This window comes from Lentinus tigrinus (genome assembly GCF_003813185.1).
Source record: "Lentinus tigrinus ALCF2SS1-7 unplaced genomic scaffold L226scaffold_6, whole genome shotgun sequence".
NCBI classification, from domain to species: Eukaryota; Fungi; Basidiomycota; class Agaricomycetes; order Polyporales; family Polyporaceae; genus Lentinus; species Lentinus tigrinus.
Window position 1 is genome coordinate 1,734,407 of NW_027137915.1, and position 14,061 is coordinate 1,748,467.

At 54.7% G+C, this 14,061-nt stretch overlaps 10 protein-coding genes across 10 annotated transcripts; 6 read left to right on the forward strand and 4 right to left on the reverse strand.

Annotated features, from left to right (window-relative positions):
- The first annotated feature begins 108 nt into the window (after positions 1-108).
- Positions 109-1,525, forward strand: L226DRAFT_504592 (uncharacterized protein). Its single transcript, XM_067677992.1, has 3 exons — positions 109-604; positions 665-874; positions 989-1,525. The coding sequence occupies exons 1-3, from the start codon at positions 293-295 to the stop codon at positions 1,298-1,300; spliced, it is 834 nt and encodes a 277-aa protein (XP_067538592.1). The 5' UTR covers positions 109-292; the 3' UTR covers positions 1,301-1,525.
- Positions 1,526-1,676: 151 nt separating this feature from the next.
- L226DRAFT_611187 (NuA4-domain-containing protein) lies at positions 1,677-2,589 on the forward strand. Its single transcript, XM_067686247.1, has 4 exons — positions 1,677-1,846; positions 1,906-2,091; positions 2,146-2,418; positions 2,468-2,589. The coding sequence occupies exons 1-3, from the start codon at positions 1,742-1,744 to the stop codon at positions 2,416-2,418; spliced, it is 564 nt and encodes a 187-aa protein (XP_067538593.1). The 5' UTR covers positions 1,677-1,741; the 3' UTR covers positions 2,468-2,589.
- L226DRAFT_482899 (exosome complex exonuclease RRP40) lies at positions 2,471-3,410 on the reverse strand (the record flags this gene model as incomplete). Its single annotated transcript, XM_067676988.1, has 4 exons — positions 2,471-2,760; positions 2,815-2,966; positions 3,022-3,171; positions 3,231-3,410. 4 exons carry the CDS (start codon positions 3,408-3,410, stop codon positions 2,550-2,552), a joined length of 693 nt encoding a protein of 230 aa, XP_067538594.1. The 3' UTR covers positions 2,471-2,549.
- A 69-nt stretch (positions 3,411-3,479) lies between these two features.
- L226DRAFT_532770 (uncharacterized protein) lies at positions 3,480-4,433 on the forward strand. The gene is made up of 4 exons (XM_067680327.1): positions 3,480-3,589; positions 3,646-3,773; positions 3,822-3,949; positions 4,007-4,433. Exons 1-4 carry the CDS (start codon positions 3,519-3,521, stop codon positions 4,250-4,252), a joined length of 573 nt encoding a protein of 190 aa, XP_067538595.1. The 5' UTR covers positions 3,480-3,518; the 3' UTR covers positions 4,253-4,433.
- Positions 4,434-4,623: 190 nt separating this feature from the next.
- Positions 4,624-6,568, forward strand: L226DRAFT_551726 (uncharacterized protein). Its single transcript, XM_067682837.1, has 11 exons — positions 4,624-4,966; positions 5,065-5,130; positions 5,188-5,314; positions 5,364-5,420; positions 5,476-5,494; positions 5,547-5,734; positions 5,796-5,836; positions 5,902-6,040; positions 6,110-6,263; positions 6,324-6,381; positions 6,442-6,568. Exons 1-11 carry the CDS (start codon positions 4,895-4,897, stop codon positions 6,457-6,459), a joined length of 939 nt encoding a protein of 312 aa, XP_067538596.1. The 5' UTR covers positions 4,624-4,894; the 3' UTR covers positions 6,460-6,568.
- Positions 6,569-6,639: 71 nt separating this feature from the next.
- Positions 6,640-8,349, forward strand: L226DRAFT_339386 (uncharacterized protein). Its single transcript, XM_067674065.1, has 10 exons — positions 6,640-7,084; positions 7,140-7,205; positions 7,270-7,444; positions 7,503-7,521; positions 7,582-7,636; positions 7,695-7,830; positions 7,892-7,932; positions 7,990-8,068; positions 8,121-8,177; positions 8,235-8,349. Exons 1-10 carry the CDS (start codon positions 7,010-7,012, stop codon positions 8,255-8,257), a joined length of 726 nt encoding a protein of 241 aa, XP_067538597.1. The 5' UTR covers positions 6,640-7,009; the 3' UTR covers positions 8,258-8,349.
- A 118-nt stretch (positions 8,350-8,467) lies between these two features.
- Positions 8,468-9,047, reverse strand: L226DRAFT_532773 (uncharacterized protein). Its single transcript, XM_067680328.1, has 2 exons — positions 8,690-9,047; positions 8,468-8,632 (listed from the first exon to the last, which is right to left on the reverse strand). Exons 1-2 carry the CDS (start codon positions 8,955-8,957, stop codon positions 8,553-8,555), a joined length of 348 nt encoding a protein of 115 aa, XP_067538598.1. The 5' UTR covers positions 8,958-9,047; the 3' UTR covers positions 8,468-8,552.
- Positions 9,048-9,148: 101 nt separating this feature from the next.
- On the forward strand, positions 9,149-9,931 carry L226DRAFT_532774 (uncharacterized protein). Its single transcript, XM_067680329.1, has 3 exons — positions 9,149-9,402; positions 9,469-9,501; positions 9,572-9,931. Exons 1-3 carry the CDS (start codon positions 9,192-9,194, stop codon positions 9,748-9,750), a joined length of 423 nt encoding a protein of 140 aa, XP_067538599.1. The 5' UTR covers positions 9,149-9,191; the 3' UTR covers positions 9,751-9,931.
- Positions 9,602-11,017, reverse strand: L226DRAFT_532775 (uncharacterized protein). Its single transcript, XM_067680330.1, has 3 exons — positions 10,787-11,017; positions 10,191-10,721; positions 9,602-10,129 (listed from the first exon to the last, which is right to left on the reverse strand). Exons 2-3 carry the CDS (start codon positions 10,605-10,607, stop codon positions 10,058-10,060), a joined length of 489 nt encoding a protein of 162 aa, XP_067538600.1. The 5' UTR covers positions 10,608-10,721; positions 10,787-11,017; the 3' UTR covers positions 9,602-10,057.
- Positions 11,018-11,469: 452 nt separating this feature from the next.
- On the reverse strand, positions 11,470-13,152 carry L226DRAFT_504597 (26S proteasome subunit P45; the record flags this gene model as incomplete). The annotated part of the gene is made up of 6 exons (XM_067677993.1): positions 12,899-13,152; positions 12,713-12,838; positions 12,261-12,660; positions 11,916-12,208; positions 11,565-11,862; positions 11,470-11,510 (listed from the first exon to the last, which is right to left on the reverse strand). The coding sequence occupies exons 1-6, from the start codon at positions 13,118-13,120 to the stop codon at positions 11,470-11,472; spliced, it is 1,380 nt and encodes a 459-aa protein (XP_067538601.1). The 5' UTR covers positions 13,121-13,152.
- Positions 13,153-14,061: the final 909 nt, after the last annotated feature.

Consider the following 14,061-nt stretch of genomic DNA (forward strand, 5'->3'; position numbering starts at 1 on the left):
CTATTGCCGGATTTGTCGGGCCGAGCGGGCCGAAAGGGGCGGGATGCAAGGCGCCTATCTAATCAGAGAGGAGATTGAGCTGTGATCGACGTGTCGAAAGGAGCGTATCCTCGTACTGCCACCTCATCCCGACCTCATCTTGCTGCCAGTACTGCTTGCCTCTGTCCGTCTAATTCCTCTAGAGCCTCTCCTTCACTTGTATTCACCCGCCAAACTCGGGCCGCAATCACACCAACTGGTTTCTTTCTCCTTGCTCTCTCCATCCACCACACCCATCCCTGTTCAATCCAGCATGTCCAACATTCGCTACTCCGTCGTCGTCCCGGCATTCAGAGAAAATGGCAACCTGCGCCCGCTCGTGACGCGTATCTTTGGCGCACTCTCCCAGGTTAACTCCCCCGTCCCCGCGCAAGAGGTCGAGGTCATTGTCGTTGACGACAACTCGCGCGACGGCTCCGTCGAGACGGTCGAGCAGCTCCGGCGCGAAGGCTACAACGTCCGCATCATTGTCCGGACAACTGAACGCGGTCTCAGCAGCGCCGTTGTGCGCGGCTTCAGGGAAGCGCAGGGCGACAACATGTTGTGTATGGACGCAGATCTGCAGGTACGCCTCCGTCACACATCCCTGCCACGAACCCAGCGCTCAAGCTCGACCGCGTTGTAGCACCCTCCAGAGTATGTTCCCGCTATGCTCGCATCGATGTCCCCGACCAAGCAGTTCGCGCTTGGGACGCGCTATGCAAAGGGTGTCGAGATTGACGAAGGCTGGCCGCTGTATCGTCGCGTCATTTCCTCGGGCGCGCGCATGCTCGCGCTCCCTCTCACATCAGCAAGCGACCCCATGTCTGGTTTCTTCGGCATCCGTAAGGAGACTGTGAGTAGCCAACGCCATGGTCTGAAGCGCATACACTCACTGTTGTTACCCGTGGCCCGTGTTCGTGACCCACCGTCGCGCTGCTCGCCTCTTCTCCGCTTTCCATGGCTTCAGTTCCTCAAGGCACGCAACCTGAACTCACAAGGGTTTAAAATCGCGCTCGACCTCCTGGTCAAGTGTCAAATTCCCAACGACGCGATCGCCGAGGTGCCGTTTTCGTTTGGCGTCCGCACCGAGGGCGAGTCAAAGCTCTCAGGCAAGGTCATCCTGCGCTACCTCGAGCAGCTCGCGGAGCTGTACTGGTACCGCTTCAGTGCCATCATCGTCTTCCTCGTCATCCTGTTCTTCATCCTGTTTGTCCTCATGGCCCGTGCGCTCTTGAGCTCCTATGGCGGGCTCGACAGCAAGGCGCAGAGCAAATACTGAGTTTTGACTGTTGTGGTTGTATCTCGTGGACGCTGTTTGTACGGATACGTATAACCTTATTATGTTCGAATACCCCTCTCGTTTCTCGATGCGCATCATGTTCTTCAGACCAGGAGTCTCTCTCTATTGATGTGCGAAAGGTGCTCGAGTATCCCAAGGAACGCTAGCGGGCACATTAGTCCTCGACTGCACTGTGGAGACAATATATTTTGAGTAGCTCTCGGCATTGTTTTACTGTCTTTGATTACGATGGAGATAGAGCTTGTTTGAAAGCTCGAATATGTCCGAGTCCCGACTCCCCCGCACATAGGAGGATCGGTCACGTGCACACAAGAAGCCCATTGTGGCGGCGGCGAACGCGACCCTGCGTCCCTCGACCTGAAGCTTGCTCTGTGCTTCGTCCCGAAACTCCTCGCGATCTAGTCAACGTCGGTGGCCACAATGTCTAACGACGCCCCTTCTGCGGAGGACAAGAGCAAGTATGATGCCGCGAAGAAGGAGCTGCTGCAGGCACTCGCGAAGAAGCGTAATCTAGACAAGCAACTCGTCCGTCTGCTCATGCGTTCCAGAGGCATCTGTTGTCTGAATATCTTTCGCGCCCATAGGCCCAGCTGGAAGTCCAAATATACAACCTGGAGACATCATACTTGACGGAAACCGCGGCGCACAGCGGAGGGAATATCATCCACGGCTTTGATGGCTATCTCAAGAACCAACCGGGTGGAAGGAGGAAGTACGAGATCAATGAGAACGATCGTATCTTCTCGAACAGCAGCCAGACTTATAAGAAGGTGCGTGCTCTAGATTCAGTACGCGCCCCTCGCTAGAAGCGTGTACCTCGATAGGCGTTGGAGCTGTCGGGTGAAGGAGAGGAGTCAACAGCAACAGGGGAGGACCAGTCCAGGATGTCGACCCCAGGAATCACCACCGTCATCGTTCCACCAGCTCCCCGGACAGAGGTCCTCACGGCCGCGCAGCAGAAGAAGAACCGGGACAGGGAGTATCAGAGGAAGAAGAGAGCGGAGAAGCGGAGGAGTACTGCGACACCCGCCTCCGACGACGAGAGCGTGTCCGGCAGGAAACCAAGCAAGAGGGCGCGTCTTGCGGATGATGACTAGGTGCGTGAACTATCAGAAGGCGCGTCGGCGTACTCATTCTTCGAACCAGATTGCTCTCGCTCTGTTGTGTACCACTTCACTATTAATCGCTATCGCTGTGTATCATACTGTAACATATACCCGTACGTATACTATACATCTAGTGTTGTCAGGAACTTCTTCACTGCTGCCTCGTCCATGCCCCCGCCGTCCGGGTCAACCGCCTCAATGCACCGTGCAATGGCGATGACTTGCCTTGGGTCTTTCGTACTAACCCACACTCGTCCGTTCATTCCAATAGCAGATTCCAAGGGGAAACGTGAACCCAATAGGGGGAACAAGAAGTGTTGTGGGTCCAAAAGTCTGTTGTGGCCGTCAACACACTGCGCAGGGATGACTAGACTGAGATATACGCACAGACGACACATCTTGAGACTGCATTGCACCAAAAAGCCTCCCTTTAACTCGCCAAACCCTTCTGATTTGCGCGTTTGCGCATCGAAACACTCCAGTTCCGGCTCCATGTCCTTGTGTGCCAGGGAGACGCGAGCATAAAGCAACGATCCGACCTGAACACAGTCATCAGCTGCTTGCCCCTGCATTGTGATGGTCATGGATACGTACCTTCAGATTCGGTCTATTCCGTTTTGTTGCTCCCTCGAACGCCAGTCCGTCCAATGTAGCCATATGCGCGGAACCGATGTCTACCCTCCAGTTTTCACCGCTCCGACTAACGACCACGCCCACCACGGATTCCTGTGGCGCAGGAGAGTACTGCCTTGTTCATGATGAGCGACAGTGGAAAGGCCGAATATAAATATTGCGATACTCACCCGACGTGAATTTCCCTCTATCCACCATCTGCTCCGGTTTGCGGAATGTTGTACTTCACCTGCACGCGTCGAGACGATCGCCGACGTTCCGCCTACGGATGTTTGCTGCAGGAGACCGGGTCCAAGTTTGAGGTTAACATGTTGAGCAGGGACGTTCTCTCCAGGAAGTACGGAGGTCATGGTGGTCAAGCGCGAAGTTGGGCAGAGTGGCGGCCAGAGTGGCGGCGCGAGCGCGCTCCGCTCCTTCATTCTCGACCATCACCTCCACTCGACTCAGATACACCTCCCATGGACCCTCCAACAAGCCATGTTGTACATACAAGACTGACTGCGGAATTTCCTGAACTCGCGCATCTATCGTACGCCAAAATGACCTTTCTGGACTATGGCATCGGTTCACTCGATGTCTGCTCAGGCGAGAGGACCTGGAGGACCTCCTTGCTGAACCGCAATATTTCCAAGCCATCTTCCACACACTACCCCAAGTGAAGCTGTTATATCAAGGGCAAGCGGAGCTTGGCTCTGCTAACGAATCCATCGCAAGTATGTAATGTCCATGCTGAACCGAAGACGTTGTATCGACTGTGCCAGAGAACAACCTTGCGCTCCAGGATAATCTGTACAAGCTTCGGAGCGAAACGCAGGAAGCGTTTGACCGAGCTAAACAATTAGAGGCGCGGTGGAAGGAGATTGAGAAAGAACAGCGGGAGGTCTACCAGGTGAGCACTCCGGTCCTAGACCCGATAGCTCAATGTGACACACCTCTCTTCATGCAGCGCTTCGACCCACAATTCTTGCTCATGCGACTCAGGCACGCTACGACAGCCCAGGACGATTTGTCCGAGGCGCGTGCAAATGCCTTCGCACAAGGCTCCGCGTCAGACCCCGACGCCGGTGCCTTGACCGGGAAAGACATCGACGACTTCGTGAAGGAGTTCCGGGAGCTGAGGAAGACATACCACAAACGCGTGATGTGGGGAGACAGATGGACTGCCGGGGAAGTTGCTTGGCGCGACGATTAATATTGAGCCACGAAGCACCGAAGCTGCTTCCCGCAAGCTGGTCGCGCGTATCGTACTTTCTATATGTGTTCTTGTGTTGGATTGGATTGCTCATTCCTCTATTGTAGCATAGCTATGTATCGTTTGTTCCCCGCAAGGATGCGCATACGGTCAATTCAGATACCCCACTCGTTCGACCTCTTCCTCCTTGTCTATCTCATTCGGCAAACCGATAGCGTGGGGACTTTGTTGGTAAACTGCAAGTCATCGCGGTGCGTTTACATCGTAAGAGTATATGGCCCAATACACCGGCGGAGGCTCGAAGGGGATATCCTCGGGCTATCACGAGTGACACGCACCTCCTGACCGCCTTCGGCAGAGCTCTGCAACAACTTCGCTCTCGAGTGCAAGCCTGCTCGACGTGCCTGTTTTTCCGCATCTCCCTCGAGGGCGATCCGACCATCGATGTTTGCATTGTGGAGGTGTCTAAGCCCGAGTCGTGCCTGAGTGAACGACTATCTTGTGGCAGTCGCGCGGTTCACGAGGTACCATGACGGCTGTCCAGGCCACGCTTGCATTCATTTCGGACGATGGTCAAGGTATAAAAGCTCGGTGAAAGCAGCCTGGCCTGCAACGAAGCTCGCGCTGTCGAATTGGATCGCCATGAGGACCTTTGCTTCTCTCCTTGCTGCAGCTGCTCTCGCCACTTCTGCGCTCGCGCACAGTATTTTCCAGGTATGTCTGGCCTCCAGTCTGTGGAGTGGTTTATCCGCGTATTCGCGGAGTGTAGCCGGGTGCACGAAGTGCTGATGAAGTTCGCCCGTCTACTGTAGGAGGTGTACGTGAATGGCGTTGATCAAGGTCATCTCACGAGCATCCGGGTGCCCGATTACGATGGGGTACGTTGCAACTTGTATTGCACTCTAGTATGCCAACGGTTGTGACGCTCAATACAGCCAATTATGGACGTGACGTCGAACGACCTCATCTGCAACGGCGGCATTAACCCATACCACCAACCAATATCGACTACTGTTATCAATGTGCCCGCCGGCTCTCAGGTAACTGCCGAGTGGCACCACAGTAGGTCAAAACCGATCGGAGTCTCAGTACCCGTGCTGACCAAGAGCAGCCCTCAGCGGGGCCGACCCAAGTGACAGCGCAGATCCTATCGACCCAAGCCACAAAGGTGAGTGTGTTCCCGAACTATTCCGCGAAATGATTCCTGAAGAAGGCCTTGGCAGGACCTGTGATGGCCTACCTGTCGGTGTCTCTTCGCTCGAACTGAGAGCCAGTCCGCTGACAAGACATGTAGCGCGAAGGTCGACAACGCGACCAGTCTGAGCGTCACCGGCCTGAAGTGGTTCAAGATCTGGGAAGATGGCATGGATAGCAGCCAGAAGTGGGGTGTCGACCGCCTGATCGCCAACAAGGGCAAGGTCTCCTTCACAATCCCCAACTGCATCGCGGCCGGCCAATATCTCCTTCGTGTTGAGCTTATCGGTACGTCGAACAACAATCCGGGCTACTGTTCAGCCGAATATTCACTCGCATCGCCTTCTAGCTCTTCACGGTGCTTCGAGCTACCCTGGTGCCCAGTTCTACGCGAGTATCGCTATTGCAGCCGAGAAGCCACAATCGTGCTCACATGCCTTCGGATGCACTTGCAGATGGAGTGTGCTCAGCTTCAGATCACTGGTGGTGGAAGCACGCAGCCCGCGACCGTCAGCTTCCCTGGCGCGTACGCTGGTTCCGACCCCGGCATCAAGATCAACATCTACCAGACCCTGAAATCGTACACCATCCCCGGTATGCCCCTCAACAACAACCTACTGAAGTGACGTATGTATGCTCATTTGGGTGGCTTTCGGCACACAGGACCCTCCGTCTTCTCATGCGACGGCAGTTCAGCCCCCGCTCCGACAACGACTCCTGCTGCCCCCACAAGCGTGCCTACGACCTCAGTACCTCCCGCGACTACCAGTTCTCCTGCAGGTTCCGTTGCGCATTACGGCCAGTGCGGTGGCTTGACGTAAGGCCTGGTTCATCCTTCTATATTGCGACTTCGACTCATCCTGGCGTACGCTTCTAGGTACTCCGGTCCGACTGCGTGCGAGGCGCCCTACAGCTGCGTCAAGTCGAGTGACTACGTAAGTTTCGTTCCTCGTTCCTGTGACGATTCGACGCTTGACATCGTTCTGCATTTTCAGTACAGCCAGTGTCTGTGAGAATGCAGCTACATGATATTTGCACGGGTGTCAGGTCACTGCGCGGAGAGTTACGTTGTCATCACATGTTGTTAATACGCCGCACTACAATCAACGTTCGTTTCGCTGCTCTTATCCAGCACTGGGGCGTATGCAGACTGCTGAGGGATATCGTCACAAGACAGGTCCAAGCCCTTCGCAGCCCGACGCATCAACCTCGCTTGAGGCCTTCATAACCACAAGGTCCTTCCTATACCCTACCGGACATAATTCGAGATACACTGCACAACGTCCTCGGCCACAGAAGCACTGTTCTGTCTTCCTGTGAGAGTCCACCACCCCCAAGGAGGAACTCTCGTAAACTTCGGCTCATCACCTGACAGCACCGGCATGCATCCTCCTCCGAAGACGACGGAACGCCGCTCCCGTCCCGTCCACCAGCCTTCGCTCCCTGCGTGCTGGCAGGGACACCACGTAGAATGGATTGACAGTGCACACGAGTCTGGGCGAGTATAAAACGTACCGCTGTGCTGGCATTTGAAAGCGTCGACAGACAGCCAGCACCAGCAGAATGAAGGCGTCGTTCTCCGCACTCGCTTCTCTCGTCCTCGCCGCCGGTTCAGTGTCCGCCAGGACCGTGTTCTCGGTACGTGCGCCGTGGATCGACAGCTCGAGATGCTCCTCTTAACATCCGCATATAGGCTGTACAAGTCGACGGTGTCGAGCTTGGTCACGGCGTCGCCGTCCGGGTGCCTACCTCTAACGCTGTGAGCAATTTGTGCAAACATGACCAGGAAGGCCTGTCGCTCACTGTGTCAATACGCGACATAGCCCATCACGGACATCACCTCGAACGACCTCATCTGCAACACGAACTTCATTCAGCCCGTGTCCGACGTTGTGGCATCCGTCCCCGCGGGAGGTGTTGTCGCCGCCGAGTTCCACCACACGTCCGCTGGCTACGTCGGTCCTGACCCGGCTGATCCGCTCGACCCTACGAACAAGGGTGAGTCCGATCCCAACCATCGAGTCTGTACACCAATTGAGCAGCTATGGTTCAATAGGTCCTGTCTTGGCTTACCTGTACGTCGAAATGGTGCATATACCAAGCTTTCCCATTGCCTAACACGCAGTTGCTCGCAGCGCCGAGGTCCCCGATGCCACTCAAGACGAGGTGACCGGCCTGAAGTGGTTCAAGGTCTGTCCGGCCCCTTGAGCACACTACATAAGACTGACAGTACAGTGACCTCCCACAGATCTTTGAGCAAGGCCTGAACCCGGACACGCACCAGTGGGCCTCTGACCTGCTCTTCCTCAACGACGGCTACGTCAACATCACGATCCCATCCTGCCTCAAGGCCAGCCAGTACCTTCTCCGCGTGGAGAGCATCTGTGAGTCCCCTGTCACCTTCAACATCATGATAAACTAACACCATCCTCACCTCCATCGTAGCCCTCTCCTCTGCCAGTCAGTACCCCGGCGCGCAGTTCTTCGTGAGCACAGACCATTCTCATAGCTTGATGCATTCCAGCTAATAGACGGCCCCTTAGATGAGCTGTGCTCAACTCGAGGTCACCGGTGGCGGTGGCGCGAGCCCAGAGACCGTCAGCTTCCCTGGAGCGTACACTTGTGAGTGCATCCTGGCCACAACCCGACTCGCGTGTCTAACTGCTGTCTATAGCGACTGATCCTGGTGTTGTGACCAACATCTACGGAGAAAGCACCTACACGCCTCCTGGTGAGTTGCGCCATATCGACGGCTGAGAATGATATGCTCACCTTGATACGCATCCAGGACCCGCAGTGTTCGAGTGTTAGGCGGGATCATTGGCTCCGGTCATAGGGTTGAAAACGGGTGTAATTGCGATGTGATTCGTCTTGAAGTCGCTGTTGATCTAGAATACAAGGTGCCCTTGCAACCTGAAAGACGCACCACAGTGGGCAAAAACGAAACAGCGACGTGCATGGGCTTACAATGGAGAGCCTAGAATCAGCTTAGTCTGAAGAATATGATGCACCAAGAAAGTTGAGAGGGGTATTCGAGCACATCAAGATTATGCGTATCTGCACAAACAGCGGAGTCCGCGACACTTCGCGGAGGTACCAACTTGGACTAGCGGTCCTTGAGATACTCAAGCACCTTTTGGACATTGGAGTCGCCCCCACTCTCAACAGTCCGCTTAGCCAACTGTTCTGTAGTAACTTGTTAGTTCACGAGAATCCCAATTTTTGAGCGCATACGCGACATACCACTATCCGACCCTGTCCGTGCTATAGCGAAGTATGCCGGCGCCCATCCATGGAGCGTAAGAGGGACGCTGTTTCGCGTCGCGGGATTCCATCCCAGAGCTTCCGCGAGGTCTTGATCAATGTACAAAGTCTCCTGGTCTAGTACCACTTTGAACTCCTTCGGAGTAGCAAGACCCGGGTGTGCAGCGTTGGATTGACATCTGCGAACGACTCCGCCGAGGGAGGAGAGCCGTGGTAGGCGGGGGAGACTGCGAGACAACAGCAGCATTGTGACTGCTTTCAAATGTATGAGAGCAACTCTGGTGTTGCGTCGACCGTGTCAGAAGCCAAGACCCTGACTCTGAGATGGCGGTAAGGATGATACATACATGTACAGGCCGATGTGCTGGCGGTTTGAACTCCGACAACGCGAGCGGACAAACGACGCAAAACAACCGACGCACACAATCCAAGCCTGAACTGTTCACCGTAAGCTTCCGCCAGGCTTCCAGTGCCACCCACCATGGCCTCGCAAGCTGCTCGACTTGCCCGTATATTCTCGCCCGAGTATGTGCGCCGCATCAATGCTCAGATGGTGTACCCCGCGCAGTCCCAGGTCGTGAAGCCCAATGAACTCGAGTCTGCACTGGCTCGGCCTCTGAATGTGGCAAAATACGAACCTGACCGTCCTGCGGAATACCTGGCAGCGACTCTGTCGTTTGGGCTCATCAAAGGTGATCATTAATCTGATATGCACCTGAGGTTGTTGGAGCTCATATCAAATCAACGTTTGCGGAAAGGTCACCCCTTCCTGGACGGGAATAAGCGGACTGGTGAGTTGCTGACGTTGCGCTGCGCTCGCGGCTCGCGATATACGAGGGGCATTCTGATGCCCGAGAACAGCATTCTTCCTGGGCAACGAGTACATGCGTGCTCATGGTCACCCTGGCGGGCTGCTGGAGGGATGTCAGAGCTACGAAGACTTGGTGCGCGTGGCGGATCGGCACATCAACGCTGCTGCTGGACAGTTGGACGTCGATGGCCTTCGCGGCAGTTCCGCGCCTGATGGCACAGTTCCCTGAACAGTCCTCTCCACAAATGTATCGAAGGTGTACGAGTACGATAGAGATCACAGCAGAATCCAGCTCAAACACACGTGCTGTGTACGACAACGCAATATCCGGCAACTTCGACATTATAAGTATGCTACCGTAGAGTCTCTAGTCCTCGCGATTGTCCCTGTCCCTGAATACGAAAGGCGAAATACAACCCGAAGCCAACTTGAGTCCGAATCAGAGTCTCAATGAGTACACAGTATCTGTCCGTGATGAAGTCCATGATCGTCCATGATTTTGGGAGGTCCATTGAGCAATAGGAGTTAATGCGCTCCTACGCACCCTTCGAAGTTGCGTTATACACGACCGGAACAGCGGCGAGGCTGATCTTCCTTCCAATCGGACCCTACCATAGAAAGCATGTCAGCGCACCGCACAACGTCCACACACCCATGTTGCCAACGCACCGTAGGGTCGCAGCCGTCCCACTCCTCCAGAACTGCGAGCTGGAACGTCTTGTCGCTCACCGCCTGGCCCGCGCCCCACCCGCCCTGGGGCCTGGAGAAGTCGGGCATGGTGAGCGAGGGCGGGGCGGGGTTCTTCGGGTACGGCACTGCGGGGTAGTTCTCGGCGTCGAATCGCCCGAAGAAGTACCCGCCCATAAACACGTCCGAGGGCGCGGCGGACGTCGGCACATCCGTGATGAGGTACACAGAATATGCGTACGACGACGTGCAGTAATCCCCGCGGATCTCGTAGGAGAAGTTGAAGGACGCCCCCGGGGAGATCTGCGTCCCGGGCTGCGGGAGGAGGATTTCGCCCATGCCCGCGAGTGCGGGGAGGACAAGGGAGGTGGCGGCGAGGAAGGAGGTGAAGAACTTCATGGTGGGGAACTTTGGCGGTGTTAAGGAGTGCGGCGGGATGTGTGGAGTACGGGAGGGCGCGCCGCAGGGGCTTTTGTGGCGGAAGGAGTGTGGGGGAAGAACGTTCGAGTCAGTCTTTGGCCGAGAATCATGCTCAGGTCAACGTCTCGGTCTTTATAGGACAGCCCCGAAGCACGCACATGGGGGAAATGCCGATGTATTGCGACGAATGTGAGAATATCAGCCTTCCGGATCGCAAGCCCACACGCGCGCTGTGTCAGAGGTGATGAACGAGATGGTAGCCTGGATCACCAGCGACCTGCCGCTCGGACGTTGAGGTTGAGCCTTGTGTTACGTCGCATGTATGCCGTTCATGAAACTTTGAGCACTCCCCGAACGGAGATTAGACTGTCCGCGACGCGGTGTCGCGCAATGTCGGACATTTGAACTACTCAACCCCGGGATACACCCGCCCCCAAAGCAGCAGATGCGCCGTCTGAAGCGGTGCGAACGGCGTGTGACGGGACATGCACGTAAGCTACGTTGGACATGGACTTGTCTTGACATGCCGGCACTCGCATATGGCAACTGTATGGGTTCGAAGCTGCATCAAACCAGGCGACCTGAGGGTGCGAGGCGCCACGTACCACTTGCTGGGAGGTGAGCTTGTCATTTTGACTGCCTTCTGCCTTCTCCGGTCTTCGGTGCTCCCACGGAGGGATCTTCTAGCCCGAACCTAGACCACGATCACGAGGACGTACCTTCAGAAGAATGCATGTAGACAAGTTCCGAGGAGGACAGTGATGTGCGCGAAGTCCGTATGCGATGCGAAAGCTAAATGGTACATTGCGAGAACGACAACCCAGATGCCAGGAAAGGAATACTACGTGAAATAGTTGAGCGGGTTCTTCTTCTTGCTCTGCACTGTATTCGGGCATCAGATACGGACTGCTGGATCAGAGAGACGGTAGGACCTACCTTCGGCAATACCGCTCAAGAAATGTTCATGGCTGAGCTTAGTTGCACCCTCACGCAGCGCAATCATACCCGCCTCCACACAGACGGCCTTCAGCTGTGCACCGTTGAACTCGTCTGTACTCCGTGCAAGTTCCTCGTAGTTGACGTCAGACGCAACGGCCATCTTCCGCGAGTGGATCTCCAGAATGCGTGCACGAGCGGTCTCGTTCGGAAGAGGGAACTCGATCTTCCTGTCGAGACGACCGGAACGAAGCAAGGCCGGGTCAAGAATGTCGATACGGTTCGTTGCAGCGATAACCTATAAACAGACCTCAACACCGAAGATCATGTGGAGACGCCGCATTGACGCACCTTAATGCGTTCATCGCTACTGAAACCGTCGAGCTGGTTGAGAAGTTCGAGCATAGTGCGCTGCACTTCACGGTCACCGCTCTTCTCGGAGTCGAAACGCTTCGTGCCGATGGCGTCCAGCTCATCAATGAAGATAATGGCAGGGGCCTTCTCTTTTGCGAGCTCAAACGCGTCACGAACAAGCTTAGCACCATCACCGATGAACATCTGAACTAATGAGGGGCCAGCAAGCTTGAGATAGCATGCGTTGGTTTGTGCAGCACATGCACGAGCCATGAGTGTCTTGCCAGTTCCTAGCACCGAATTCAACACTTGTTCCACATTCGAAGCGTGGTGAGTGCTCACCTGGAGGACCGTACATCAAGCAACCCTTCGGAGGCTTGATTCCGAGGGTCTTGAACTTGTCGGCCTGCTCCATTGGCAAGACAATGGCCTCCACCAGCTCCTCGATCTGCTTCTCCAGGCCACCAATATCGGTGTACGTCTCCGTTGGACGTTCGTCAACCTCCATTGCCTTGACACGGGAGTCGAACTCTGCGGGTAGGGTATCGAGCACGAGGTAGGAGTCCTTGTTAACACCAACGAGATCGCCGGGCTTGAGCTTCTCGGCGGGGACAAGACCAATGAGAGGAAGGAAGACGGTTTGTCGTGTGGAAGTCTTGATGACCGCGCACTTGCCCTTCCGCATCGAGTCCAAGTCACGGTTGGCGCCATCCTCTTCAATTTCCGGGTCGACATCCAGAATCTATTGACCATGATGAGCCTCTTGGGGATGCACTGGTGGCGAACGAACGCACCTCGACAACGTTCCCGACCAGATATGGCAGAACCTTGTTCTGCTTGATTTTCTCGCCGTTCTCCCGAATCTTCTCCTTCATGACATTCTGCTCATGCTGGAGACGGAGGGTCTCGGAGCGCATGACCTACGGACCACCGTGGATTTAATCACCCCCGCTCGTGAACCATAAGTCAACCCGTCGTACCTTCAAATCATTGTCAATGAGCCGTATCCTCGTCAAGATTTCGTCGGTGGAAAGGTTCATGATCTCCTCCGGGATGTCCTCCCAAGTCTCCTCCGCGGGCTTCTCTGGTGTGGTGTCCATTTCGACATCTTGAGCAGCAGGGGCAGAGGAGGAGGAAGCGGCGTTATCCGCCGGCTTGTTCGCGTTGTTGTCGGGAGGATTGGGGGGTTGTGTGGAGGACATGGTGGGCGTGGCGAGAGAGATGAGTTCGGAGTTGGCGCGTCGCTCGCTCAGCTGCTTCAGCTTGCGCGTACGCGTCGCCGTGACCGAAGTCACGCGTTCTAGTCACGCATATGTCATCGCATTAAGCGCTTCGTGGAGGCGCTCTGCGATGCCCGCGAGGACACAACTGTCACACCGGGGGCATTTTGACGTGTATCTAGTAGATATATTATAGAAATACGTTAGTTATTGGCCAAATGTATCCACCTCATGACAAGCGGATATACAGCGGTCATATTGGTAATAATTCTGGCATATATCTAACAGAAGAACAGCATTTTCTACAGCAACATATCCACCGGAAAAAAATGTACAAGGTACAGCATGTCTCATGAGGAAATAGGCCAGACATAGGCATTATGTGACTAGCATATGTCTCGCATGTGTTCCCAAGAAAATTGAGAGATAAACGCTGTCACTATTCCAAAAAGGAATGGTGTATGATCAGGATGTATCTGCACGTAACTTGCCAATCATATTGCAAAATACAATTTGATCATGTTCAGCATGTAACTGGCATGTGCCCGCAAAATATAATGTGGATAAACATTGAAAATATGAAAAATGTGTCCAATGTATGTCCACCATATGTTGTGCAGGATTATGCTGGACAGACTTCAACCATATGTTAGACACTTTGGAAATATATCCAGTGTTTGACTGCAATATGTCTAACATAAGAAACTACTACTACTACTACCACCTACTACTACTTCTACTGCTACCACCAACTACCACCACCAACTACCACCAATGCTGTGAAGTAACTACTACCAACAACTTGATGTGATACTACCACCAATAAAGTGCCACCATGCTACTACTATACCACTTAAGATGTGCCACTCCATCTCCACCATAGGGTGACAGAGTTAGCACTGCATGGGCACAGAGTGAGCTGG

Bases quoted from the DNA above. Each gene is read 5' to 3' on its own strand.
- L226DRAFT_532774 (XM_067680329.1), top strand. From the start codon at position 9,192: ATGGCCTCGCAAGCTGCTCGACTTGCCCGTATATTCTCGCCCGAGTAT. The intron at 9,403-9,468 runs GTGATCATTAAT...GTTTGCGGAAAG, and splicing joins GTCGTTTGGGCTCATCAAAG to GTCACCCCTTCCTGGACGGG. The intron at 9,502-9,571 runs GTGAGTTGCTGA...GCCCGAGAACAG, and splicing joins GGACGGGAATAAGCGGACTG to CATTCTTCCTGGGCAACGAG.
- L226DRAFT_532775 (XM_067680330.1), bottom strand. From the start codon at position 10,607: ATGAAGTTCTTCACCTCCTTCCTCGCCGCCACCTCCCTTGTCCTCCCC. The intron at 10,130-10,190 runs GTGCGTTGGCAA...TTTCTATGGTAG, and splicing joins GGGACGGCTGCGACCCTACG to GGTCCGATTGGAAGGAAGAT.
- L226DRAFT_532770 (XM_067680327.1), top strand. From the start codon at position 3,519: ATGGACCCTCCAACAAGCCATGTTGTACATACAAGACTGACTGCGGAA. The intron at 3,774-3,821 runs GTATGTAATGTC...CGACTGTGCCAG, and splicing joins TGCTAACGAATCCATCGCAA to AGAACAACCTTGCGCTCCAG. The intron at 3,950-4,006 runs GTGAGCACTCCG...CTCTTCATGCAG, and splicing joins AACAGCGGGAGGTCTACCAG to CGCTTCGACCCACAATTCTT.
- L226DRAFT_532773 (XM_067680328.1), bottom strand. From the start codon at position 8,957: ATGCTGCTGTTGTCTCGCAGTCTCCCCCGCCTACCACGGCTCTCCTCC. The intron at 8,633-8,689 runs GTATGTCGCGTA...AAGTTACTACAG, and splicing joins ACGGACAGGGTCGGATAGTG to AACAGTTGGCTAAGCGGACT.
- L226DRAFT_504592 (XM_067677992.1), top strand. From the start codon at position 293: ATGTCCAACATTCGCTACTCCGTCGTCGTCCCGGCATTCAGAGAAAAT. The intron at 605-664 runs GTACGCCTCCGT...ACCGCGTTGTAG, and splicing joins GTATGGACGCAGATCTGCAG to CACCCTCCAGAGTATGTTCC. The intron at 875-988 runs GTGAGTAGCCAA...CCATGGCTTCAG, and splicing joins TCGGCATCCGTAAGGAGACT to TTCCTCAAGGCACGCAACCT.
- L226DRAFT_339386 (XM_067674065.1), top strand. From the start codon at position 7,010: ATGAAGGCGTCGTTCTCCGCACTCGCTTCTCTCGTCCTCGCCGCCGGT. The intron at 7,637-7,694 runs GTCTGTCCGGCC...GACCTCCCACAG, and splicing joins CCGGCCTGAAGTGGTTCAAG to ATCTTTGAGCAAGGCCTGAA. The intron at 8,069-8,120 runs GTGAGTGCATCC...TGCTGTCTATAG, and splicing joins CTTCCCTGGAGCGTACACTT to CGACTGATCCTGGTGTTGTG.
- L226DRAFT_611187 (XM_067686247.1), top strand. From the start codon at position 1,742: ATGTCTAACGACGCCCCTTCTGCGGAGGACAAGAGCAAGTATGATGCC. The intron at 1,847-1,905 runs GTCCGTCTGCTC...TCGCGCCCATAG, and splicing joins GTAATCTAGACAAGCAACTC to GCCCAGCTGGAAGTCCAAAT. The intron at 2,092-2,145 runs GTGCGTGCTCTA...GTACCTCGATAG, and splicing joins GCAGCCAGACTTATAAGAAG to GCGTTGGAGCTGTCGGGTGA.
- L226DRAFT_551726 (XM_067682837.1), top strand. From the start codon at position 4,895: ATGAGGACCTTTGCTTCTCTCCTTGCTGCAGCTGCTCTCGCCACTTCT. The intron at 5,315-5,363 runs GTAGGTCAAAAC...GACCAAGAGCAG, and splicing joins AACTGCCGAGTGGCACCACA to CCCTCAGCGGGGCCGACCCA. The intron at 5,735-5,795 runs GTACGTCGAACA...ATCGCCTTCTAG, and splicing joins CCTTCGTGTTGAGCTTATCG to CTCTTCACGGTGCTTCGAGC.